This window comes from Schistocerca gregaria, chromosome 7 (genome assembly GCF_023897955.1).
Source record: "Schistocerca gregaria isolate iqSchGreg1 chromosome 7, iqSchGreg1.2, whole genome shotgun sequence".
Taxonomy (NCBI): Eukaryota; Metazoa; Arthropoda; class Insecta; order Orthoptera; family Acrididae; genus Schistocerca; species Schistocerca gregaria.
Genome location: NC_064926.1, coordinates 359,039,021 through 359,065,891, shown reverse-complemented (window position 1 = coordinate 359,065,891; position 26,871 = coordinate 359,039,021). Strand labels below are relative to the sequence as shown.

The following is a 26,871-nucleotide window of genomic DNA, read 5'->3' as shown; positions in this document are numbered from 1 at the left end:
GGCAATCACATTTTGGTTGATTACCTCAAGGCACTGCAGTAGCCTCCCTGTTAGTAATCTTCGAATTCTAGTCAAAGATGGTGACGCTACACCCCTTCCCAAAAAGGAAATGCTAGAACCATGATAAACTGGATTAAGAATAAGTAATTCAAGGAAGCAGGATGCCGAAACTGTGTGTCATCCGATAACAGTGCAAAAGTTTAAAAAAGTAGTGAATGAGCCACACATTTGGCATGCGAATACTTTTTATGGGGGATTAAAATTGTATGCTGGACCAGGATTCAAACCTAGGTTCTTTGCCTTTCGTTGATTCAAGTGCTCTATTGGCTGACCTATCGAAGGATGATTCACCTTCACAACTCTTTGGAAATCTGAATGATAGGAAAAGAGATACTGGCAGAAGTAGAGGAGTGAATGTGAGTTGTACATGGATGGCTCACAGGGTGTATACATGGACAAGGAAAAAAAATTCCCGGATTTCCCGGTTCAAAATACACTTTCTCCCAGGTGAAAATGCACTTTTTCTGCGTTAAGTGACAGTATACTCTTCCTCTGCACTGTAATACCCATCAATCTTTTGAATGTTTAAATGGTTATGGTTTTACATACTGACATATAATTTCCTGGAACTTTGGAGAAACAAAAGCCGGGGGGGGGGGGGGGGGGGAGGAGGACGTGTTTTGAAAGACCTTTGATGTGCAGCAACATGTACGCTGCATATTTTCTTATTACGAAGGTATAAATCTGAATTCCAGCAAACACCACAAGTCACTTTCCGAAGCATTGAAATCGAGTTGCGATGCCGCTTTTGTAAGCAAGTGTCACGTGATGTCGCCAGCTGATGACAGCATATGACACGCGATGCAGTTAGTCAATAGCAAGATCACTCTTAAGTAGCGCGAACACACAAGTAAGGAAAGTTAATGGTTTACATTAATATAGATAGCATTCACATAAAAAGATTAATAAGCTGGAAGACAAGCTAAGCTTCCACATATAATGTTGATCTTTTTTGCGCGTGTTACACTTTAAGATACATCACACAAATGTAGCAGTAAATTTTTAATAACGATGTAAATGTCTGATCTTCTGGGCTCGAAATTCTTCTAAATGGCCGTCCTCAAAGAGTTGATTTTTAAATGCGAGTCAAACGCTTTGTGATTAAATAAATTCATCGTACATTCTCGCACATAGTTCATCTTGCGTAAACGGAAATTTACTTTGAATGTAACGCTTTTGAAACCACCAGTGGCTACATGTTAGAAATAGATTCGTTGCAGCAGTTGCCAGACAGCGCCAGGTAACGGGCGTCAGCGCGCTGGTGCAACTGCGATGACGAAGGAAACCCGATCTTCATACGTGTAAAGCTTTTAAAAGCTCTTACATTATGACACAAAAGAAAAAAGACATCAGAGGATACGTCAAGAGCATCGGAATTCCGTGAACATACTAAAATGCAAAATTCGGCTTAAAGTGCACATTCGTGAGTCCAGATTCGGATGCAAATTTTCTTGGAGTACCAGAACTGTATTATCTCATGTTTGGTTCTTTATTATGGCATAATGCCATACGTGCACTTGAAATGCAGAGAACTGTTGAAACTAGCCAACAGTGTGAAATTAAACACTTTGTTTCAAATAAATTGACTGTCTCAGCGGAAAAGATTTAATAAAAGCCAAATCTCTTTAGCAAACCGACAAAAATAACTTCATTGTTCTGTAAGGCGATTAATGCTTGACTGTCAGAGAGGTGGACATAAAATCTGAAATTAATAACATACTTTTGGCTTCTGTAATTACGCGAACGTATTTTAATTAATTTGATAGCTCCCGGCCATAAAAATCCGTTTTGTTTTCATTTAGCGTGAGAGTAAGAAACGAGGGGGGAAAAAAACCACTGAACGTGAACACAGGTCAGATATTTTGGAACCGGGACAATACTAGATAGTGGCAGTCAGCCACATTTCTGTAACCAAAAGCAACTGTGCATACCCAACAGTTCGCCGCAACTGCTCAAACGACTCTAATTTAAACAGTTGTCACGCTCATCGGAGGCAGTTTGTTGTTGAAGCATTGCACAGTTTTTCTAAAGCCTTTGCCACACTTTGCTGTTGGCGGACACTCGTCTGAGTACTGTGTTTTGTTGTTATATATGGCACATTTCCTTTGCAACTTAAAATTTCATTTCCGTTTTCTTTTCTTTTTCTCTCTCGTTCATGTGTTGTTGCTGCAGAATTATTCTGCAGTAGCGGGATACAGTAATATCCTTTGTTAGAGTATCGGCTCTTACCGGCCAAAAATCACAAAAATTTAACAGAAAACTACAACAATGAAAAATTCCCGGAATTCTAAACTATACCCTGTTTTCTCCGGGATGAATAAATTCCTGGGTTTTTCCCGGATCGTATACACCCTGGGCTCAGTTACAACAGCACTTGCCTGTGAAAGACAAAGGTGTTGGTTCACGTTCTAGTCTTACAGGAAGTTTCAAATCAGTGCACATTCCACTGCAGAGTGAAAATCTATTCCGGAAACAATCCCCAAGCCTACGACGAAATTGTTTCCTCTTTTTTCCAAGATTGCTACTCCCATGAGGTACTGGAAAATTTTTGTGAAATCTGGAATGTAGGATAAGAGGTGCTGGCAGAAGTGTAGCTGTGAGAGTGGGTTGTGAGACATGCTTCAATAGCTCAGATGGTAGAGCATTTTCCCAAGAAAAGCAAAGATACCAGGTCCAAGTCCTAGTCAAGCATACGGTTTTAATCTGACAAGAAACTTCCATTAAACGCAAATTATGCTGCAAAGTGAAAATTCATTCTGGGGATGCCACAGTCTAAGGCATTAGTTTTGACGCACACTGTAACCTGAAAGGTTAAACGGTTGTACAGTATTGAATATGAAAAAAAAGCCTCCTACAAAAGGGATCGCAACATTTGTACATGAAATTCCGAATTAACTTTCAAAATTATTGGATGAATGATAACATAACCTTTCTAACATTAGTTGATCAGAACAATGTGAAAACATAACCTTTCTAACATTAGTTGATCAGAACAATGTGAAGGGTCTTTTGATGTTGATTATATGCAGAGATCTATCAAGCTTATTAGAAAATTTTAATCTATGTATGACTAAGTTAATAGGTTATCCTGCAATTGTATAACATTTTGTATATTTTATGAGAGGTTAACAAAGATTTCTGGGATTGCTTTCAAAAGGCACTGTAGTGAATGAAGTACACAGGATGTTCAGAAATTCCCATTACTTGTAGAGGGGAGGGAATAGGAAGCCATGTCCAGAGATGTGCCATTCCCAGTCAGCAACGGTTGCAATTCAGATGTTTAACTCACATCCCCTTCTTCTTGAGGAACTGAAGAAGGCATGACATAGCACAGTTATTAGTCAACAATTCAAAACTGAACATAACAGGGTGGCTACTAAAAAAAAATCTGTCGATTCCAGGTACGATGAGGGAGATGCTGCCATACGAATCTCCTGATAAATTAATGGTGAGCAGGTGATGGTGGCAGCAGCAGTCTTACAATAATAACTATTCTAAAATATTTAAACATCAGCAACTTGTGTGATCTAATATTCAAATAATTAACACACTTTCAAAAATTTGTGATTTACAAACCTCAATAAAATTAAATTCCAATGTTAAGTTAAAAACATAGAATCTCCTTGCAATTTTACAAAATCCCCTGAGATTTCCTTGATTTTTCCTGGTAAAATGCAATTACCTGAGAATTCCCAGTTTTCCAGTACATGATTACATTATCTTGAAGCAAAAATAGAACCCAGATACTATACATACAGAACACTACAGATGCGTTACAACAGCAGCTTGATGTGGTGACCACTAACATTGTTGCAGGATTTGTACCTATGAGGCATCCCAGCTGATGTCTGACCGATTCTAGTGCACCATACGTGGACATGTTACATGTATGGATTGAAACCGTTGTAGAATGGAAACTGTACATTTCCAGACACAAGTTCCTATTCAAAATATTATGTACTCTCACTCCCCTCTACAAGTCCTAGAAGTTTGTAACATAAATTTTTGAATAACCTGCATGGATGTAAAGTACTATTCAGTTCATAGTCCTGGTGCAGTCCACTGGGAGTCTGCTTTCTACAGGATTTTTAGCACCAGTTACAATTTGGAGAAGTTACTTTCCTCTACTTGTACAGAGAGCTGATACACCTTCCACTGTAGTTTCTTATTTGGTTAACAACCAACCTGCTCTTGCATGGCAATTCAAAGCCAGGTGGCTTGGTTGATATGCACAGCATTTTTAGTTGTTCAGTAGTAGCATTAACCTACCATGTGTTCCTGCAGCATTCATTAATATCAAAGCTGTTGTCAACTAATATCCGTCTGGATTCCAAGGGTGGGTGATTAAAACAAAGCCTTTCTTTGCTAACAGTTGGAATGCGTGCATGATGGAGGTGAGGAGTTTTCTATGGTCCCAGGCAAGTCCACTTTTTCCAGCAGAGATGGAACTCGTATGCAATTAAGTATGGGTACACCCAAAAGTACGTGTAGGTCTAATTAAACCAGTTATAAGACACACAGTATGGCTGAGCTCTGTGTTGACAAGTCTCGTATTATACATCCATTTTGGGGAGCAATATTCTGCAGGAGGGTAAACCAAGCCCAGAGCTTAAGTATGGAGTGTAGATGCAGAGGAGCCCCACAAACTGGCATTGACTTCTGAAGAATGTCATATCGAGTTTTGATTTTGGCAGCTGCTTTTAATACATGTTTGTAACAGTGTTTTATCAAGTGTGTCCCCTAGATATTTCAGGTTGCTGTTATTTCTGAGTAGAGAGTTCTTTGTTGGTGAACTTTTAGTTTAGATGAAATGCATAGACTTCTATCTTAGCAACACTTCCTTACAACCTTCATTTGCAGAAATTTTCACCAATATTTGTTCAATCATTGGTCAGTACCTATCTTGTAACTTAAGATCTCCATGTCTCATTGTGACTGCCCTGTCGTCAGCATACCCAAATTTCCCTGATGTTGTTTCAGGCATATATATGTACAAAATGAATAGGAGAGGGGCCACAGAAGATCCTTGTGGCTGCCCATTGTTTCGCTTAATCTGTGAAATAATCTTGTTTCCCATTGTTTAGCTTCATGTGTGTAGTCATCTTTTTGCCCATTATCACTTGGAAACATTGATTACTGAACATTTCATTGGTGAGATTGGCATATTTTAGGCTTGGGACAACATAGAAGTTTCAATGTGACACCAGGCCCCTCTCCTGCTCATTTTGTACATATGAGATATGCCTGCATTATAAGCAATATAGAGGTTGCATATGATCTGTCTGGAGGCAAGGTGTCATATTAACAACCAGACAATCTTCGAGATCTGGCAAACTTTACATCATTTTATCATAATGTACTATCTCTCAAGAATCTGAGCACTACTCATGCTCAGCCTTTTCTTCAAGGGTTCCCTTGTAGAAGTCAGATGGAGATATCCCAAAATCTGAACAGGAGTCCACATGCACAAGACATGCATTTACCATCAGGTCACAGCAAAAATGGGTATTGAGAGGCCAATTAATAACTGAGTAGGTGATAACAATAATAGCTAATCTCTTCAGGAGGAATAAGCCAGAATATTAGATAAGTAGATAAGAAACCTACTTTTAAGAGGAATAATGTTTAATAATAGCCTATCTCTTGAGGAGGAATAACCAAGAATATTAAGTACATAAGAATCCTCCTTTTAAGATGAATAATGGTTAATCACTACAAAGTAAAGAAAAAAAATAAGGCACCCAGTCTCCTTTCTTAGAGGAGAGATTTTGCCTTTCCTAATAATATTATTGAGAGGATATGTATTTTATTATATGATGGAATGACATGTTAAGCCATTTGAACGGAAAAACAGCACGTCTCATCAATGTAAATATTAATTTAACTATAAGATTTAGCTTTGGACTTACCTGTTCTTGATGCTTGGTGAGAATATATGTTAGTAGCACGGAGACTGGTACAGATGTCACACAGAGAAATCTTTGGCTTTTAGATTATACTGAGCCACATAACAAAACCAAAAAGGAAAAGAGGTGACTAGTACCACTGTCAAAATGCAGAGGCATAACTTTGAAAGATCACACGTGTATATTAGCATGGAGGAGGAGGAGCAAGATATGCTGTGACACTTTCACTTTATTGTAAAGAAATAATAAGGAAAACATTGGTCAAGTATCTTCAGTTTTTAAATATGACTTTTAATGATTAATTTTTTTATCCCCTACATTATGTTATTACTGACCTTCTATGACAGAAAGATTTCTATAATGTGATACTTCAGGTTTAAAATACACTCCTGGAAATGGAAAAAAGAACACATTGACACCGGTGTGTCAGACCCACCATACTTGCTCCGGACAATGCGAGAGGGCTGTACAAGCAATGATCACACGCACGGCACAGCGGACACACCAGGAACTGCAGTGTTGGCCGTCGAATGGCGCTAGCTGCGCAGCATTTGTGCACCGCCGCCGTCAGTGTCAGCCAGTTTGCCGTGGCATACGGAGCTCCATCGCAGTCTTTAACACTGGTAGCATGCCGCGACAGTGTGGACGTGAACCGTATGTGCAGTTGACGGACTTTGAGCGAGGGCGTATAGTGGGCATGCGGGAGGCCGGGTGGACGTACCGCCGAGTTGCTCAACACGTGGGGCGTGAGGTCTCCACTGTACATCGATGTTGTCACCAGTGGTCGGCGGAAGGTGCACGTGCCCGTCGACCTGGGACGCACGGATGCACGCCAAGACCGTAGGATCCTACGCAGTGCCGTAGGGGACCGCACCGCCACTTCCCAGCAAATTAGGGACACTGTTGCTCCTGGGGTATCGGCGGGGACCATTCGCAACCGTCTCCATGAAGCTGGGCTACGGTCCCGCACACCGTTAGGACGTCTTCCGCTCACGCCCCAACATCGTGCAGCCCGCCTCCAGTGGTGTCGCGACAGGCGTGAATGGAGGGACGAATGGAGACGTGTCGTCTTCAGCGATGAGAGTCGCTTCTGCCTTGGTGCCAATGAGGGTCGTATGCGTGTTTGGCGCCGTGTATGTCTTTATACAGAATTTCCCTTTTATTTACTTCAAAAAATAAATAAAGTTTCCTTATAATAATGTATTTCACCACTGACTGATAGATTATTTTTCTGTGAGGCCTACTATAAATAAATGCACACTAAGGGACAGACCAACGCATAATAGGTATCATCTTGCAGGTAATTAATGAACAACAATGGCCTTACCATGTAAAGCTCAGGTAGGCCCTAAAACAATACCTGTATAGTTTCCTGAGTCATAATCCAAGGTAATATAATGCATTCCTCAGTTTGAAAAAGTGATGCTCCTTTAAGCGATGTGACCCATCCAAACACTCATTCACTGTCTGTCTGTCTGTCTCTCCCTCCCCCCCCCCCCCCCCTGCCCCCTTCTCTCACCTTGCATAACATGTGTAGGAGCACAACAAGATGATGGGATATAGGGGGAGCCCCCAAAGGTTAGTGAAGGAAGGTACATTACGTTAAATACGAGGGGGGACCCAAAAGAAACTGGATACCGAGGGCACTGCCAATCGTAGACATAGTGCAGGGTTCTCACGCTAGATGGTGTTAGTAGAGACCTTCATGAAACAGCTGTGCAGACAGCGTCAGTGTAGAGCTGAACGTGCAAGTGTGGTATTGTGTTTCTCAGACTGTTGGCGGGTTACCTTTGCGAAGTGGTTATGGAAACTTTAAATGAACAAAGAATGTGTGTCAAATTTTGTTTCCTGCTTAAAAAAACCTGCAACGGAGACAAACCAAATGCTTCAGGAAGCTTTCCCGGAGGACGCTATGAGCCACACATAGGTTTTCGAGTGGTTTGGGCACTTCAAACGTGGTGAGGTGTGTTGAAGACCAAGCTCGTTCTGGACGCCCTTCAACATCGCGAAATGAGGAGAACATTGAAAAGGTTTGCCAAAAGATCAATGAGGATCGTCACCAAATGATCAACCAAATTTCAGCCGAGACAGGAATCAGTTGGAGCTCGTGCCAGTGGATTTTGAGTTAGGATATGCACACGAGACATGTTGCTGCTAAATTTGTTCGGCACCTTCTCACGCAGGAGCAAAAAACCATGCACATGAATGTGTGTCAGGACTTGAAAACAGAGACTGCATGTGAACCAAATTTCTTGAACAAAGTTATTACAGGGGAGGAGAGTCAAGCAAGCGTCAAGCCAGCGGAGGACTCCCAACTCTCCCAGACCAAAAAAAGCAACACAAGTGAGGTCAAATGTGAAGACGATGATCATTGTCTTTTTTGATGTTCGTGGAATTGTGCATTGGGAATTCGTACTCCCTCGCCATACTGTTAACCAGCACTTTTACTTGGATGTTTTAAGGCGTCTGCGAGAGGGTGTGAGGAGGAAATGCTCGGAACTTTGGTGATCAGGTGACTTGTTTCTGCATCGCGACAACACTTCAGCACACACGGCCTTACGAGTAACCCACTATTTGGCATCTCAGAGGTGGTCTGTCGTTCTCCATGCTCCATATTTGCCGGACCTAGCCCCGCGTGACTTTTTCCTATTTCCACGAATGAAAAAAACGCTAAAAAGGGGAGCGTTATGACTATGTCGAGGCAGTAAAAACAGCTTCGCAAAGGGCACTGGACAATATCAAACTTGAAGAGTTCCAAATATGCTTCCAACAGGGGAAGAGAGACTTGACAAGTGCATCGCATGTAATGGAGAGTATATTGAAGGTGACTGAAGTAATTTTGTAAAAAGGTTCATCGATAAATTTTTTATGACAACAATCCGGTTTCTTTTGGGTCCACCCTTGTACAGTGAAGGTCAAGCAAAGAGAAGCCCAGTTTAAAAATAACAAGCAGCATATGCAATGAATAGAAAGAGGCCTACAGAAGATAAAGTGGTAAAAACGTAAGAATTAATAAAATTTTAAGATGAGAAAGAAAGAGGGATGGAGGAGCAAGTGTGGGCTGGATGAAACTAGACAGGTTTGTGCCTAGTAGACTGCACAACAGTGTAGCAATAGGACAATTTCTATTCTACTGTTTACAAGAGGTGGGTTGCCTACTGCAACCTTCGGATTGTAATGGTCATTAAACTGAGGAACAATCAGTTTGTCACGCTCACACAGAATGCTACTTGGTAGTCACAATGTTATTTCTCAACTCTTGGGGACTGGTTAACAGTGGCCATTAATTCAGTTTCAAAAGTTTCATTGTGATATCTAGATATAATACTGCATTGGCATTACAGAATGACATGTTTACCAGATTTCCCCCAAAACAATGGAAAGAAGGATGGAAGTTTAGGGTTTTGAGTCCCATCGATGATATAATCATTAAAGACAGAGAAAAGCTTGATTGGAGAAAACAAGTCAGCTTACCTTTTTAAAGGAACCAACAGGTATTTGTCTTAGGCAATTTAGGTAAATCACCGAAAACTGAAGGACACAATTTTAAGCATTATTTTGTGTACTGAGAATTTGAAAACTGAGATGTTCGACTAACATTTAAAGCATAATTTAAAGATCGACAAAAATAGTTTTCTTCTTTTGACAGAAGACAGCATTTCTCTCGTTGTGCAATGTAACTATATAATGGCTAGTGAAAAGTCATCTGTAGGCTCTAATAACTAAGGTCTTTTGATGTGACTTAGAGTTCTCGGTAACAACTTAAAACTTTGCTTAAATACTGAAACTGCCAATGCTAGGTGTTTAGCACAAAGACTAAATTTTCTGTGTATTTTTAAAGGTGTTTGATTAAAATCATCCAAAGATTCTGCTCAAAACTGTATATATGCTCTTTTTCAACAAGACCAAGAGGCAGTACAAAATGTTTTATTCGTAGTTCTTCTTTCCACTACAGAAAGTAATAAAATATCTACACATGAAACACAAAAGAAATAACTTTTGGTAAACATGTACATCACAAATCACTTACATACCTACAAAGACAATGATAACGATCTGCGGAAGCGTTCAGCTACTTCACATAATAGGGTTACTGCAAATTTTTGGCAATAAACGTATACATAAATTAGCTCATCGTCATCAGTTATCTGCTACATTAGCAGGTCCTTTGCCTCTCCATTTTCTGCGATCCATTGCTTCCTTCTTAAGGCTGCTTTATGTTGTACCGTCCATCATGTCATCCTGTATCTGGAATCTCTTCCTTTCCCTTCTACATAACCTTCTAAAATTGTTTTTATCAGTCTGTCATTCTTTCTTGATATATGCCCAATCCAATTTCTTTTTCTTCTCTTTATTACATCTAGTAACTGTCTTTTCTCTCCCACTCTTCTCAATACCTCTTCATTTTTTACGCTGTCCATCCAACTTATTCCTTCCATCTTCCGCCATGTCCAGATCTCAAAAGCCTCCAGCCTTTCTTCCTCATAGTCCATGTTTCAGTACCATATAGAAGAACACTCCACACAAGACATTTAGTTTATGAGGCTCTTCCTACGTTCTCTGTCCAGACCGCTGCAGAAAATTCTCCTTTTCTTATAAAACACCTTTTTTGCCAGAGGTATCCTTGTTTTAATTTCTGTGATGCACTTCCAGTTGGTGACTATCCTGCTTCCAAGATACTTAAAATTTTGCATCTGTTATAGTATTTCTCCATTCAGCAGAATTTTGATTTCCTTATTTCCTCCTAGTGCCAATACTTTTGTTTTATTTGTGTTAATTTTCATTCCATATTTTTTTTCCGTTAGTTTCAATGGTGTCCACCAAATCCTGTAATTCTTTTCCTCCTGTGGCTAGAAGGACCATGTCATCAGCAAACCTCAAACATCCTACTCTTTTTCCTCCAATTTCTAAGCCTTGTCATCTAATGAGCATTGGTCAATCATATTTTCCAAGTAGAGGTTGAAAAGAGTAGGTGATAGACAGCATCCTTGTCTCACTCCTTTTCCTAGTCCGATCCAGTTTGTACTTTCTCCTCTCACTTTAACTGAAACTTTTTGATTAAGATATAATGAGTTTACAAGTCTTCTGGTTTTCCAGTCCACTGTCTTTTCCCTCATTATAGTTGCCAGCTTGTCCCAAACCATATTGTCAAATGCCTTTTCTAGATCGATGAAGCACATATATAGGTCTCTTCCTTTTTCAATAAACCTTTCTCCCAAGATTCGTAGGAGCCCTATTGCACCTGTGGTACCCGTATTCCATTTAAAGCCAAACAGCTCCTTGCCAAGATTCTCCTCCATTACTTTTTTTTAAGTCTCTTATTAATTAGTTCACTATGCCTATTTTCATCCACTGCTTTTGTACCGCATCATATTTTGCGATGATAATTCGTCACTAAGGAAAGAATTGTTCATTACACACAAGAGTGTAATAAAAAAATAAAAAAAGGTAAATTTGTTATTAATAACAAATCCCAATTCAACAGCAATAGCAATGTACATGGTTTCAACACTAGGAGAAAGGCCCATCTTCACTACTTTTGGCTAAATATGACTTAGGCACAGAAAGGGGTGAATTATGCTGTGACAAGAGTCTTTGGTCACTTACCAAATAGCATCAAAATTCTGACAATTAGCTGGCTAACTCTTAAAAAAACAAATTGAAAGAATTTCTGAATGCCTTCTCCTACTCTCAATCGATGAATTTTTTGATATCAATTAGTAACCTTAGAACTAAAAATAAAATTTTGAATTATGGCATATAAAGAAACCTTTTGTTAAACTGACATGTTCCACAGCGTTACGAAGTGTCGTGTTCATGATCTACGGAACAAGTATTAAAAAAAAAAAGGTGTGTGTGTGTGTGTGTGGTGGTGGGGGGGGGGGGGGGTGGCTGTTTGTAATAAATGTATTTTGAACACTTTCCCTTTTTCCTCTGTTCAGTGGAGTAATTACATATCTCTCCACTAAGCTGATTGCTCCAGATTAGTAGACTTTCTGTTCTACAGCAAAAGCATTAAAGTTCTTTTCAAAACAATCAAGAGAGCTGCTTAAATACCACAACTTTTGTTACAATGTAATCAGTTCTCCACTGAATTTCTTGCTTAATCATTAGAAGGACATGTCCATTCTATAATAAATCATTCTATAATTACTATTTTATTTATGGATTCTTCCATTACTTCTTGAGAGAAGAATTCCTTATTTAAGCTAAATAACAGGTACACTGTTTTTGTTCTACTGATTAACATTACGTTTGTTATTCAACCTTAAAAATGTGGTATTTGTACTTAGATACTAAAGCAAATTCCACAGGACTTCAAGTACCTGCAATTACATCTTGGCTGTTCTATTAACTACTTTGGCCTTGCACATGCAAACAAAAGATCTAAGCTTTCAAATCTTTCACTTTACATCTGCAAATTCAGTGCTAGAAGGTGGATAGTGAGATGATACAGAGTAGTCAGAAACAATGTATCTCATTGTATATGAGAAAAAGACCGCATTTTGGCATGTCCTAACGTTGCAAACATTTTTAGGGTGCATGTTGGACAATATCAATAATTTTCGTATTAATGTATTTACGGTGATACCTTTCTACCATGAGAAAACTGTAAATTAACAGGGATACCATGTATATTGACTTCATGGTTGCATGGCAGAATCACGTGTGAAAAAAGTGCAACCAGCTACACTGAATTAACAGTTTATTTCGCCATAACTATTCATAGTTTCAGGAAGTTAGTGTAAGAACACCCCTCTCTGTCCTCTGACAATGTGCCAAGGACTGAACTAGTTAAGTTGAAATATACCATGCACTCAAATAGAGTGGCTGGTTGCAAGTCTCCCTTCAGTGATATTTTTTTTAAAAAAGAGGAGCCTGCCATGGTGTTCACAAACCATCATTATCAAGAGTAGTGTGTGTGTGTGTGTGTGTGTGTAGGCACCTGCATGCATGCCCAATGCAACATATATCAACCTAAAAGGTACATCACTTATAATACATATGAATGTCTTAATAAACTCCTCCTCTGTATTTCAGCAGGGCTGACTTCCTAACTCCTGCCCAGAAGCGAGGTCCAACCCCACCTAGAATAGTTTTTAATCACCCTTTACTCTCCGAAATATCCTGGTCATACCTTAAAACTGCCAAAACATATACTTTCAATGGGAGAACCACCTGCAAAACTACACAGGTTGAGTTCCAGTTGTTACATAAACACTGTTAGGCCTTCCACATTGGTGTGAGTACCACAAAGTTAAAAGTTATGACGAATGGAAATAGACAGGCAGTCCATACTAGGCACACACAATTTCCTATCGCAAAGGATGCTCTACAACATGACAGCCATGACCTCAGTGCCGATTTCACCATGTGCCATATGGATTCTCCATCCCAACACCAGTTTCTCTGAACTCCACAGTTGGAAACTGGCTTTAGAACGTGTGCTAAATTTTTGTTAATACTCCTCCTCTTCATCCCTTTCATTTTTCTATTTATTTTTTGAATTTCCAAAGTAACTATTCTTCTCTCTTACCCCACACCTGTGTACAATGTACAGCACACACAGCTTTCCGCAGAATGTAAATAAGAGCACAGGAGACCACTTACTAAATAGAAAAAGTATTGAAACATCATAATGCACACACAAAAGAGTAGGTATATTTGTTTGTTTAGGTCAAGCTACATGAATTTTTTGTCAAGCTAGATAAGCACAATGTCAGGACACATGTAAGAATGAGTGATTGAGTAACTCTAGCTCGACAAAGGATTTATTTTGAAAGCTAACAATTAACTTAATCTTTTTGTATGTCTGTCAATGACTCAAAACTTTTGCTGTTTGGTGAGGGGTCTCCTTTGCTCCTACATTATTTAGATACTGTCAGCAATTAGTTTTCCACTCTTACCATTTCAGGAGCTTTTTTTTCCCCCCACTCACCCAGTTACATCTGCATCCGACTTTTTATGTTCTCAGGTTTTCAAATCTTGTCTGGTGCAGTCATCAACAGTCAAGTTTTTCCTTCTCATCCCATCCAGTAAGTCTCCCAAGACCTGGGATTCTGGCTGGGCAAATTTCCCATATCTATTCTCACTTTCTAAACTTCACCTGTCCTTTACCTTCATTCCTGTTCCTTGCCCTTCAACCCTTCAGTTAGATGAAAAGGCCCTTAAAACTTGAGTGTTTCAACATCTTTTATGCATTTTCTCCTGCCACCATTTGTTCAGTAGACTTTTTATCTATAAATATTATATTTTTTTCACGTTTTAAGATTTCCTGGCAGCAAAATTTGTGTGTAGACTAATGAAAACATAAACACAAAACATCCACAGAAAGAAGAGCAAGGGGAGACAGTGAGAAGGGGAATACATCAGTAGTAGGAAAATATGTTTGGAAACCGGGAAATCACAAAATTATATTGAACAAGAATCGTGCTATGGCAGCCACAAGTAGACACTACAGTAAGATTTACAGACATTATAAGAGATTGTGAAGTATAATGATGATAAGGACTTCCCCCATGAACCATGGACCTTGCCGTTGGTGGGGAGGCTTGCATGCCTAAGCGATACAGATAGCTGCACTGTAGGTGCAACCACAACGGAGGGGTATATGTTGAGAGGCCAGACAAACGTGTGGTTCCTGAAGAGGGGCAGCAGCCTTTTCAGTAGTTGCAAGGGCAACAGTCTGGATGATTGACTGATGTGGCCTTGCTGTGCTGATACTGAAAACGGCTGAAAGCAAGGGGAAACTACAGCCGTAAATTTCCCCAAGGGCATGCAGCTTTACTGTATGGTTAAATGATGATGGCGTCCTCTTGGGTAAAATATTCCGGAGGTAAAAATAGTCCCCCATCCGGATCTCAGGGCGGGGACTACTCTAGAGGATGTCATTATCAGGAGAAAGAAAACTGGCGTTCTACGGATCGGAGCGAGGAATGTCAGATCCCTTAATCGGGCAGGTAGGTTAGAAAATTTAAAAAGGGAAATGGATAGGTTAAAGTTAGATATAGTGGGAATTAGTGAAGTTCGGTGGCAGGAGGAACAAGACTTCTGGTCAGGTGGCTACAGGGTTATAAACACAAAATCAAATAGGGGTAATGCAGGAGTAGGTTTAATAATGAACAGGAAAACAGGAATGCGGGTAAACTACTACAAACAGCATAGTGAACGCATTATTGTGGCAAAGATAGATACGAAGCCCACGCCTACTACAGTAGTACAAGTTTATATGCCAACTAGCTCTGCAGATGGCGAAGAAATTGAAGAAATGTATGATGAAATAAAAGAAATTATTCAGATAGTGAAGGGAGATGAAAATTTAATAGTCATGGGTGACTGGAATTCGATTGTAGGAAAAGCGAGAGAAGGAAACTTAGTAGGTGGATGTGGATTGGGGCTAAGAAATGAAAGAGGAAGCTGCCTGGTAGAATTTTGCACAGAGCATAAGTTAATCATAGCTAACACTTGGTTCAAGAATCATAAAAGAAGGTTGTATACATGGAAGAATCCTGGAGATACTAAAAGGTATCAGGTAGATTATATAATGGTAAGACAGAGATTTAGGAACCAGGTTTTAAATTTTAAGACATTTCCAGGGGCAGATGTGGACTCTGATCACAATCTACTGGTTATGACCTGTAGATTAAAACTGAAGAAACTGCAAAAAGGTGGGAATTTAAGGAGATGGGACCTGGATAAACTGAAAGAACCAGAGGTTGTACAGAGTTTCAGGGAGAGCATAAGGGAACAACTGACAGGAAGGGGGGAAAGAAATACAATAGAAGAAGAATGTGTAGCTCTGAGGGATGAAGTAGTGAAGGCAGCAAAGGAGGTCAAAAGACGAGGGCTAGTAGAAAGCCTTGGGTACCAGAAGATATATTGAATTTAATTGATTAAAGGAGAAAATATAAAAATGCAGTAAGTGAAGCAGGGAAAAAGGAATACAAACGTTTGAAAAATGAGATCGACAGAAAGTGCAAAATTGCTAAGCAGGGATGGCTAGAGGACAAATGTAAGGATGTAGAAGCGAGTATCACTAGGGGTAAGATAAGATACTGCCTACAGGAAAATTAAAGAGACCTTTGGAGATAAGAGAACCACTTGCATGAACATCAAGAGCTCAGATGGAAACCCAGTTCTAAGCAAAGAAGAGAAACCAGAAAAGTGGAAGGAGTATACAGAGGGTCTATACAAGAGCGATGTACTTGAAGACAATATTATGGAAATGGAAAAGGATGTAGATTAAGATGAAATGGAAGATATGATACTGTGTGAAGAGTTTGACAGAGCACTGAAAGACCTGAGTTGAAACAAGGCCCCTGGAGTAGACAACATTCCATTAGAACTACTGATCGCCTTGGGAGTGCCAGCCCTGACAAAACTCTACCATCTGGTGAGCAAGATGTACGAGACAGACAAAATTCCCTCAGACTTCAAGAATAATAATAATAATTGCAATCCCAAAGAAAGCATGTGTTGACAGATGTGACAATTACCGAACTATCAGTTTAATAAGTCACATCTGCAAAATACTAACGCGAATTCTTTACAGACGAATGGAAAAACTGATAAAAGCCGACCTCGGGGAAGATCAGTTTGGATTCTGTAGAAATGTTGGGACATGTGAGGCAATACTGACCCCACGACTTATTTTAGAAGCTAGATTAAGGAAGGGCAGACCTACGTTTCTAGCATTTGTAGACTTAGAGAAAGCTTATGACAATGTTGACTGGAATACTCTCTTTCAAATTCTGAAGGTGGCAGGGGTAAAATACAGGGAGCGAAAGGCTATTTACAATTTGTACAGAAACCACATGGCAGTTATAAGAGTCGAGGTACATGAAAGGGAAGCAGTGGTTGGGAAGGGAGTGAGACAGGGTTGTAGCCTCTCCCCGATGTTATTCAATCTGTATATTGAGCAAGCAGTAAAGAAAACAAAAGAAAAATTTGGAGTAGGTATTAAAATCCAGGGAGAAGAAATAAAAACTTTGAGGTTCGCCGATGACATTGTGATTCTGTCAGAGACAGCAAAGGACTTGGAAGAGCAGTTGAACGGGATGGACAGTGTCTTGAAAGGAGGGTATAAGATGAACATCAACAAAAGCAAAACGAGGATAATGGAATGTAGTCGAGTTAAGTCAGGTGATGCTGAGGGAATTAGATTAGGAAATGAGACACTTAAGGTAGTGAAGAAGTTTTGCTGTTTGGGGAGCAAAATAACTGATGATGGTCAAGGTAGAGAGGACATAGAATGTAGACTTGCAATGGCAAGGAAAGCGTTTCTGAAGAAGAGAAATTTGTTTACATAGAGTATAGATTTAACTGTCAGGAAGTCATTTTTTGAAAGTATTTGTATGGAGTGTAGCCATGTATGGAAGTGAAACATGGACGATAACTAGTTTGGACAAGAAGAGAATAGAAGCTTCGAAATGTGGTGCTACAGAAGAATGCTGAAGATTAAATGGGTAGATCACATAACTAATGAGGAGGTATTGAATAGAATTGGGGAGAAGAGGAGTTTGTGGCACAACTTTACTAGAAGAAGGGATTGGTTGGTAGGACATGTTCTGAAGCATCAAGGGATCACCAATTTAGTATTGGAGGGCAGCGTGGAGGGTAAAAATCGTAGAGGGAGACCAAGAGATGAATACAGTAAGCAGATTCAGAAGGATGTAGGTTGCGGTAGGTGCTGGGAGATGAAGAAGCTTGCACGGGATTGAGTAGCGTGGAGAGCTGCATCATACAAAGTCTCAGGACTGAAGACCACAACAACAACAACAACAACAACAACAATGATAAGGAGGTTAGAATGTATCAGGATTCAGGTGCTGGCAATACCAACTGTAATGGTAATATTGATTTGAATTTCAGGACTAAGTTACCTATGCACGGGTAAACTGGAATGAAACTGTACCTTCATAGTGCACTACAGAGTGCATCGGCTTTACATCAAAGTCATGTGCTTCTGTTCTCTCTGAGGTCTCTTCCATAGTTAGGGATCAAACATTGATTTTCTTTTGAATCACTGGTATCATGGTTAAAATATCCTGCAATATTGGCATAATGACCCAAATGATTTTAGTATGTTTAGCCTAAATAACGTCCAAAAATGTTGACAGTACTTTTTCAAAGTGTAACAGATTTGGAACGTATGCTTGCATATTCTCATCCCCAGTAAAAGTTGTTGCAGTATGTATTCATGAATTTAAAGTATAATTTTAATAGATTGTAAGTGTAAATATTTAATAATGTTTCACATGCTGGAGGACTGTGGATTAGCACCTTCAGCAAACTTTTAAAGAGGCACCAGCTTCAGCTTTTTGCTCAGAGATCTTTATATCTGTAAACATATTCTCGTAAATATTGGTCACCTCACACAACAAAAATCCCTTGATGAGTACCCTAACCTGGAACGATTTCTTGTGTGCCATTATACAGAAGCAGAAAGCTGACCTCTTGCCTGTGGCAAATTCTGTTGGTGAGATTTGAAACCATCATTGTGATGTCACAGCAGAAAATAACTAAAATACACAATTATACAATTGTTAAAAAAGAGTAACAATAACAGTAAACAATGCAGATTTAATACCACATGTTCATTATTGTGCTTTACATCAGAAATATTCTTTTTTTTTCTTGAAAGCAGCATCAGTACTTAAGATGTCCAGTGAATTTAAATAAATGTGTGTGCTGCTAACTAGCTTTGTAAGACCACATTCATGGACCATGGAATAAATATCAGAAACTAAAGTCAAGTTTTTGGCAGTTCATCAGCCGTATATCAATAACACCTACTTTCACTACTGGTATAATTGTCAATTCTGGTACATGCACAGAACTTTATCAAGATGGAATTTGTTGAGATAAATTTATTTTCCTTGTTCTATTTTATTTGTATGAGCTGACAGTGTAGCCCTTAAGTTCATGTATAATACATCAATATTATTTGCTTTTGTATTACAACTACAAGATACACACAACAAATCTCACAAAAACATACATCTCTCTTCTCTCATGTGAGAATATTGTAACTAAATGACTACTCTTATAGTTAATTATCATTCATAAATCAGATCTCAGTAACAAATAGGTATACGTAAACACAGAACTGTCCTTGTGTTAAAGCAGCAAACCTTTATTTAATACATTGATACTCATTTTGAAATCTGTGAATTGTTGTTAATACAACAGCCTTCCTAGCTCAGTCTCCATCTTTATTCTTATCAGAAGCATGGTCAATGTCACTTGGCATTCCTTTCATTACAACAGTATCTGAAACAGCAAAATTTCTTTGTTTATGCAATTAATTTCTCTTCCTTACAAGCATGCTCAACTTTGATAATGCCTGGATGAGGACCATGCACATTCCTTGTAACACCACCTTACACTAGCCACAAAGCATAGTAACAATCAAAGATTAGATCTCTGCATGAAGCTGGCAAGTGGGATTTTCATATCATTACAGTTTAATTTCAAAATACAATATTAGCTACCAAGGAGGAATTACTTCCTAAAGGCTAACATACTGCAAGCATTAATGTTCTATTACTATCAAGCAAAGATAAAATAATTCCATCTTTAAATGTGTGTAGATCTTTGTTGCAAAGTTTCAACAGACGTTACTCTTTCATAAAATATGAAAACATTTTCTTAAATGTTGTTTCCTTGTAAATACTGTACAATACATCAAAGCTTTCTGTAGTCTTTCATGCAAAATAATGTTTGGTTCTTTTCACAGTCATGCACACACATACAAAAGCATCTTTGCAACATAAGATACTTGTTAACAAACTTATGTGCGTGTAAGTGTACTACAAAGAACAAATATTGTATTTTGAATCTCAGAATATAAACTGAAAGGCATTTTATATCCAATAGCCATGGTTTTCTTAATAAGGAGGACGCCATTGCTTGCACAGTATTTTATTTTTACAGGGTATAAGAACAATGATATGTAGGGCAAAAACATGTACAATCAATTGTAGTTATTACCTTGAGCATATGTTCAGCAATGTGCTGTGACATTGTCAACACTCAATGATATGGAATAATATTATTTGTGTGTGTGTGTGTGTGTGTGTGTGTGTGTGTGTGTGTGTGTGTGTGTGTGTGCACGCGCGCACCATTAGTATTATCCTTAATTACAGCAAATCATATTTGTTATTATCTGAAATTTTTTTATCCATGTAACTGCAATGATTTTCAAAAACCTTTGAGATTGTTGGAGGAAAACTTTTCAGACAACATCATAATTTGAAAAAAATCATTTTTTAACCTGTCTATATTTAAGTGTTCCACATCACACTGTCAATAGAGGAAAGGACAACTAACAAGAATCCCATTAAGGTTCAAACAGGTGCACAAAGTTTATTGGTAAATATTAAGATTATTACTTCTTTTTAGCAGTGTGGTAATTTTAAAGCATTGTTTCAGTAAAAGCAATACAATACGTAAAAGTAAAAGAAATATAATAATACAAAGCAGTGTCAAATGCATGCCTATTAAGAGTACAAAAATGAAGCATTAAATGATAACATCTTTAAATTTCCTCATATCTGAATGTTACCATCAGCAGACTGCTCCACTGATGCTCCACGATCGATATTAGCATCATCCATGGGAGGCCGGTCAACCTCAGCCATTGGTGAATAACTAACACTTGGATCAACACCCTGTAAGAAAACAACAAGCACCTAACTGGAGGACGAAATCTGAAAATGCAGAAATATTGACTGCATATACTGCACTTATTACTCTTTGCAGCCGAGCTAGTTTTGACAATCAATCACAAAAGGTAAATCACAGTTTTGCAACTAAGAGTCTTACAATATTATCTGAATAGTGAAAGCACAGATGGGGTATCCAGTAAGTCAGTGAGGGTGTTGAGCAGTAAAAATTATTTGCCATCAAATTTAGAAGAGAATATGACAATTGGTTCATTCCATTTTTACATGTCCCAAAGGAAAATGAATCTACATACTAACAAACGAGAACATGTGTCTAAATATTTCTTGAAATTATTATACGTATGAGCCTATCAAATTATCAGGGTAAATATTTCTGAATGAAGAAATAATGCTGATAGCATGCAATTATATGTGTACAAAACACTTCTCCACTGTGTGCCTCCAAAGGGTTTTTGTCATTAACAGATTGCTTCTTAACACAGGTCACTGGGCCATTGCTTACACTGGAAATTTGTTCATTCCTTCTCTTTATTTAGTTTTAACATGGCATCTGAGTGTTATCAGAGGATAGATACTACTTTCTCTTTTAAAAAAGAGGTTGCCAACTTTTTTAGAGCAGTTGCTGATTAAAGAACCATAAGTAAGAAAATGTGATGTAGTACAACACACACTGACCATTACAATTTAAGGACGTTGCATTCGCCAATGCTAGCAACCGATTGTGGAAAAATTTTACTAGTTATCTATTTATGCAGAGCATAATTTCTTGAATAAAATATAAAACAAACATATCTATAACATATTCAAATTTCATATTTCAATCCTCTAGACTGAACTGTTCAAATCACTAAGGCATGTTCTGACTTCAAGCACAGATACCAATGTTGCAAAGGAGTACAACTGGTGAAGTGTGTGTCTGATATAGTAAAGAAAACAGCATGTTAAACTCCAAACGGAACAGTAGCTAACAGCCCATTTTGGTAATGAAACAGAGCTTCGTAATAAAGGGTCATGAAAAGAAATTCAAAAGTTATTACAGTGATGTCTTCAATTTATAGCATCTATAATATGCCATTTTAGGTATTTTATACCTAACGAAGTGGATGTCCATCTCTTTAGACTGGAGTTAATGTCCAAGCTGTAACTGATCATCCCTTGAGACAGTTGTAAGATGGATGTAATTAGTTTTATACATCTGTATATTCAGCAATAAGTATTATTTACTTGTAATTTTATTGTATTTACGCCTCGTGGGGGGGAAAAAAAGCTTCTGGTATTTTATCACACAAACATGTTGACATTAATTAAATGCACAAAACTTACAAAATCTGTCAGACTTCCAATAAGTGTTCCAACAACAACTGAAACTGGCACAAAACTAAATTAATTGACAACTATAAGGTGAACAACAACAACAACAACAACAAAAACAACAAGAATAATAATAATAATAATAGTAATAATAATAACATGGCGGGACAACTATTTACAGCCTGTAAAAGAGAGAGAGTAATTTTTGAAAGAAAAATGAGTTTTCATATGTGTGCACAGCTATACGCACAATAATTTGCCACAAGTATATTCAGATTAATTTTAGCAAGAAAAAAAGAAATCAGACACAAGAAGACCTTCTTTCCTTCACTAAACTGGATATTGTGTGATGCTACATTTCCTGCTAAAACTCAACTCTCAGCTCTTTGAAAATACATTCAATATTTCGGGAACATACACACCAATGAGAAGCAAATTATAGTTTTTACCCTTTTATACAGAAAACCAATGGACTATAGAAAACAGAGATATGATACTACACTACTGAACATTAAAATTGCTACACCATGAAGATGACGTGCTACAAACATGAAATTTAACCAACAGGAAGAAGATGCTGTGATAGGCAAATGATTAGCTTTTCAGAGCATTCACACAAGGTTGGCACTGGTGGCGACACCTACAACGTGCTGCCATGAGGAAAGTTTCCAACCGATTTCTCATACACAAACAGCAATTGACCGGCGCTGCCTGGTGAAACGTTGGTGTGATGCCCCGTGTAAGGAGGAAAAATGTGTACCATCACATTTACTACATTGATAAAGGTCGGATTGTAGCCTATCGCAATTGCGGTTTATCGTATCCCGACATTGCTGCTCGCGTTGGTCGAGACCCAATGACTGTTAGCAGAATATGGAATAGGTGGGTTCAGGAGGGTAATATGGAACGCCATGCTGGATCCCAACGGCCTTGTATCACTAGCAGTTGAGATGACAGGGATCTTATCCGCATGGCTGTAACGAATCGTGCAGCCACATCTCGATCCCTGAGTCAGCAGATGGGGACGTTTGCAAGACGTCAACCATCTGCACGAACAGTTCGCCGACATTTGTAGCAGCATGGACTATCAGCTCGGAGACCATGGATGCGGTTACCCTTGAAGCTGCATCACAGACAGGAGCACCTGCGATGGTGTACTCAACTACGAACCAGGGTGCACGAATGGCAAAACGTCATTTTTTCAGATGAATCCAGGTTCTGTTTACAGCATCATGACGCTCGCATCCATGTTACATTTCAGATGTGTTATGACCTGTGGCTCTAACCTTCATTCGATCCCTGTGAAACCCTACATTTCAGCAGGATAATGAACGACTGCATGTTGCAGGTCCTGTACGGGCCTTTCTGGATACAAAAAATGTTCGACTGCTGCCCTGGCCAGCACATTCTCCACATCTCTCACCAACTGAAAACGTCTGGTCAATGGTGGCTGAGCAACTGGCTCGTCACAATATGCCAGTCACTACTCTTGATGAACTGTAGTATTGCGTTGAAACTGCATGGGCAGCTGTACCTCTACACTCCATCCAAGCTCTGATTGATTCAATGACCCGTATCAAGGTCATTATTACGGCCAGAGGTGGTTGTTCTGGGTACTGATTTCTTACGATCTATGCATCCAAATTGCGTGAAAATATAATCGCATGTCAGTTCCAGTATAATATATTTGTCCAATGAATACCTGTTTATCACCTGCATTTCTTCTTGGTGTAGCAATTTTAATGGCCAGTAGTGTATGAGCACGGTAAAATATTTGCATCACCTTTGGGAGTATTTTTACCCATGAAAAAGTATTATCTGGTAGTTCCATGACAAAAAATGTAGTTTGTTTCATACTTCTGGGAAAATACTGCTTTATAGTTAAAGGCTACCGCTTGTTTTCACCATGGAGCAATGTAAGACAAATAGTAACTTGCAATAATCTCTAGTGCCAAAAAGTACAAATGCAATTTATTGTGCACAGACCTACTGTTTAACCACAAAATGAGTTACGTAAGACTTGAAATAATGATAACAGCCAGACTTTTTGTGTGAAATGCAAAACATGGCCCTAATACTGCTGCCTTGGAAAGGCAAAAACCAAAGGAGCATTTGTCTGATTATACTGGGGACCTGTAAATTATCTACGATAGGACATACCTACAATACATTTATAAGTATTGCCACCTTGGTAAGTCAAAATAAGTTCAGAGATTTAAACAATACTTGTGTAATTCATGGTGAGAGCATATGTTTGAAACAAAATAGTTATTAAAAAAACAAACAAAAAAAACAAGCATATGTCAATAACAAATGGAAGCAATAAAAAGAAGGAAATAGGAAATGTGCATCACATGCAAGGTCATTTCAAAATATTCTAGTATTATCAGAAAACAGTCTGAACAGATCTTCCCTCCCTCAGTATGCTTTCCCTACATTCCACTTTTTGTAATGTTAAAGTATCTGGGATCCATATACAATTCAATTCTGTGCAATGTTCATCAGTAGAATAAGGAAGGGATACACATTATCTAGTTACCAAATTATCCCCTCCCCCTTTCCAACCAAACTTTGCACTGTTGTTTCAATAGGGTGAAAATGTAAACCAGAGCCAGGATTGTATTCCAGATCACTCTTGACATAGAAAGATATACAGGAACCAAGAGTTTCTGTCATACCTAAAATGAATAACATGTTTGTTGTTATTTTTTTAATTCACTATGGTTACCTTAGCATCCTGCCTGAAACTTCAATTTGATTATTTAGTTTTAATTTTTCACATATTTTACACATCCTTCATCTATTGGCTCATCTAGAGTGAAATAAAATATAGTGATTGATTTATTTCTGCGAAAAGCTACAGAATCAAGCAATAAATAAAGATACTGTTTTTTATGGTTGGTATTTTAAGGTTTAAGCATGTGAGTTCAATAACAACATCACAAACACAATTTCTTAAAAGCCTTACGAGTAGGAAAGTAACAACTATGATTAATTATATAGAGCCAAAAAAATATCAGAAGGAAATTGAGATCAACCTGGAAACAATATAATGCCAAATAATTGCTGTGTTGAACTGTGTGATGTATAAGGTAGGCCTCCTACCAAACAACAGTAACAGTAAGAAGAGAAACACACACAGATACATAAAAACTGTGTACGTGTCACCTGCAGTAGTTTAGAACAGAGTTAGGACTTGTTAACAAAGTTACAAAATGAACAGTTATTTTGCAACGTATATAGATAATTTTTCCTCAAATTATTTTCATTACTTCCTGTGCAGAATGACTTTCACTAAGATAACTTGTGATTAGCTTTGAAAGCCAAATGAATACTTCATAACTGTTCAGATTATGATTCCCCTCCTTCATCCTCTAACAACATGGGGCTAATCAACGTATTAAGATGAAGCCACAATACCTTATATACACACTTGGGAGTAGTGAAAGATTCCTTCAATAGTTGTATTTGGAAGGTGTGCAAGAAAAGTAACGAGACCGATTTTTTATCTATCAAAGTTTCTATTTTTTTCAAACAACGATATTGCCCTTAAACGTAGTTCCCTTTCAGTCATCGTTTCCACTTGGTAGCAGTACTGAAGGGCTTCAACTGATGTGGCCTTTACATGTCAGTCATGCTCTTTTGAATACTCTCCAGAGTCCCAAAATGACAACCTTATGAGACATTTTTTGATTTCAGCGAGGAAAAAGTCACAAGAACTCAGATCAGGTGTAGGGCGGCTGTGCAGCAACAGGAATGCCTTTTGAGGTCAGAAATTCTGTGGTGGAAGTGTAATTGTCATGATGCAGCCTCCACTTGTCTGCAACATCTGATCTCACTCAAATCACCCTTTCCTGAGCCTTCCAAGGACATGTTTCTAACAACCATCATCCTTATTGTTAAACAGCAGGAGCATGCACATGTCTGACATTTTCGTTGGTTTTTGAAGTTGAAGGTCTCTCTGAATGAGGTTCATCTTCAAGGTGTTCTCGGCCTTTCAAAGGACACATGTGCCAGTGAAAAACTTGTGCTCTTGATAAGGAATGTGCACCTTATGCTAGTTTTAACTTTTCAACACGTATAATACAAAACTTGATTGCACAATGTTGTTCTAAATTTCAATGTTTCATTTTTTAACACACAACAAAAACACAATTTCACTGATGGCACTCTCAAAAATCTTGTAATGGCTGTATGGAGCTGAAACATGGACTGAGCATCTGGAAGGGATGAACACCTTGTCACCAGATCGCTCGCAGTGCTGTCTGTATCATTACTTTTCTCACATACCTCATATTTATTAGCTATAAGAGTAGAAATATTTTTATATATTGCTAAAATGTTGATTCCTCTAGTATTGTGTAAAATTACTACAAGCCACCACTCTCCTGTTCAGTCTTATTTGACGTTTTCTGGTGGCAAAAGTGTCACAAAAAATGTGATAGTCTGCTCCTGTAGTATTCTTGAAATCTGGTCCAATGGCCTCGTTTTAAAACTTTTCAATCAAAAATGTTGCTGATGAATAATCGGGCACAATTTGGGAGAAAGCAGTTTTATTTAAGTTATTGTTAGGGAATCAGGAAGAAGTCTTTTTAATTTTGAGATGCACCACCAGGGAAACAGAAACATTGCAAAAGCACCTTTGCAACCACTGAATGAAACTTTGATACCTGGGTGGAAGGGGAAGAACTGTGTTTTGATAATGTGACACACTTCTTTCTGGTTTACCTCGACTTTAAAATACAGCTCTTCAGTTCCTTTGCTCAATAAGCAGTTAATATGAGGGAGAAGCAACAGGCACAGGAACCATTCGCTACTGCAAAATGTTTCATTTATAATGTGATCAAGGCTGGAGAAAAATTTAAGTGATTTTTTGTGAGCCATTATTCCATATATAATTTTAGTGC

General features: G+C 38.4%; 1 protein-coding gene across 10 annotated transcripts in view; it reads right to left on the bottom strand.

The window, feature by feature from the left end:
* Positions 1-18,528: 18,528 nt before the first annotated feature.
* The window catches only part of LOC126281213 (SWI/SNF-related matrix-associated actin-dependent regulator of chromatin subfamily E member 1), a 100,973-nt gene continuing 92,630 nt past the window's right edge, over positions 18,529-26,871 (bottom strand). For 6 of the 10 annotated variants that reach the window (XM_049979951.1, XM_049979950.1, XM_049979952.1 and 3 more), the window contains 2 exons: positions 20,533-20,638; positions 18,529-19,238 (listed from right to left, as the gene is read on the bottom strand). In XM_049979951.1, the coding sequence (XP_049835908.1) occupies positions 19,168-19,238; positions 20,533-20,638 (177 nt within the window). In that variant the 3' untranslated portion in view covers positions 18,529-19,167. The remainder of the gene's footprint in view (positions 19,239-20,532; positions 20,639-26,871) is intronic. The other 4 variants (XM_049979958.1, XM_049979956.1, XM_049979959.1 and 1 more) reach the window with 1 other exon arrangement.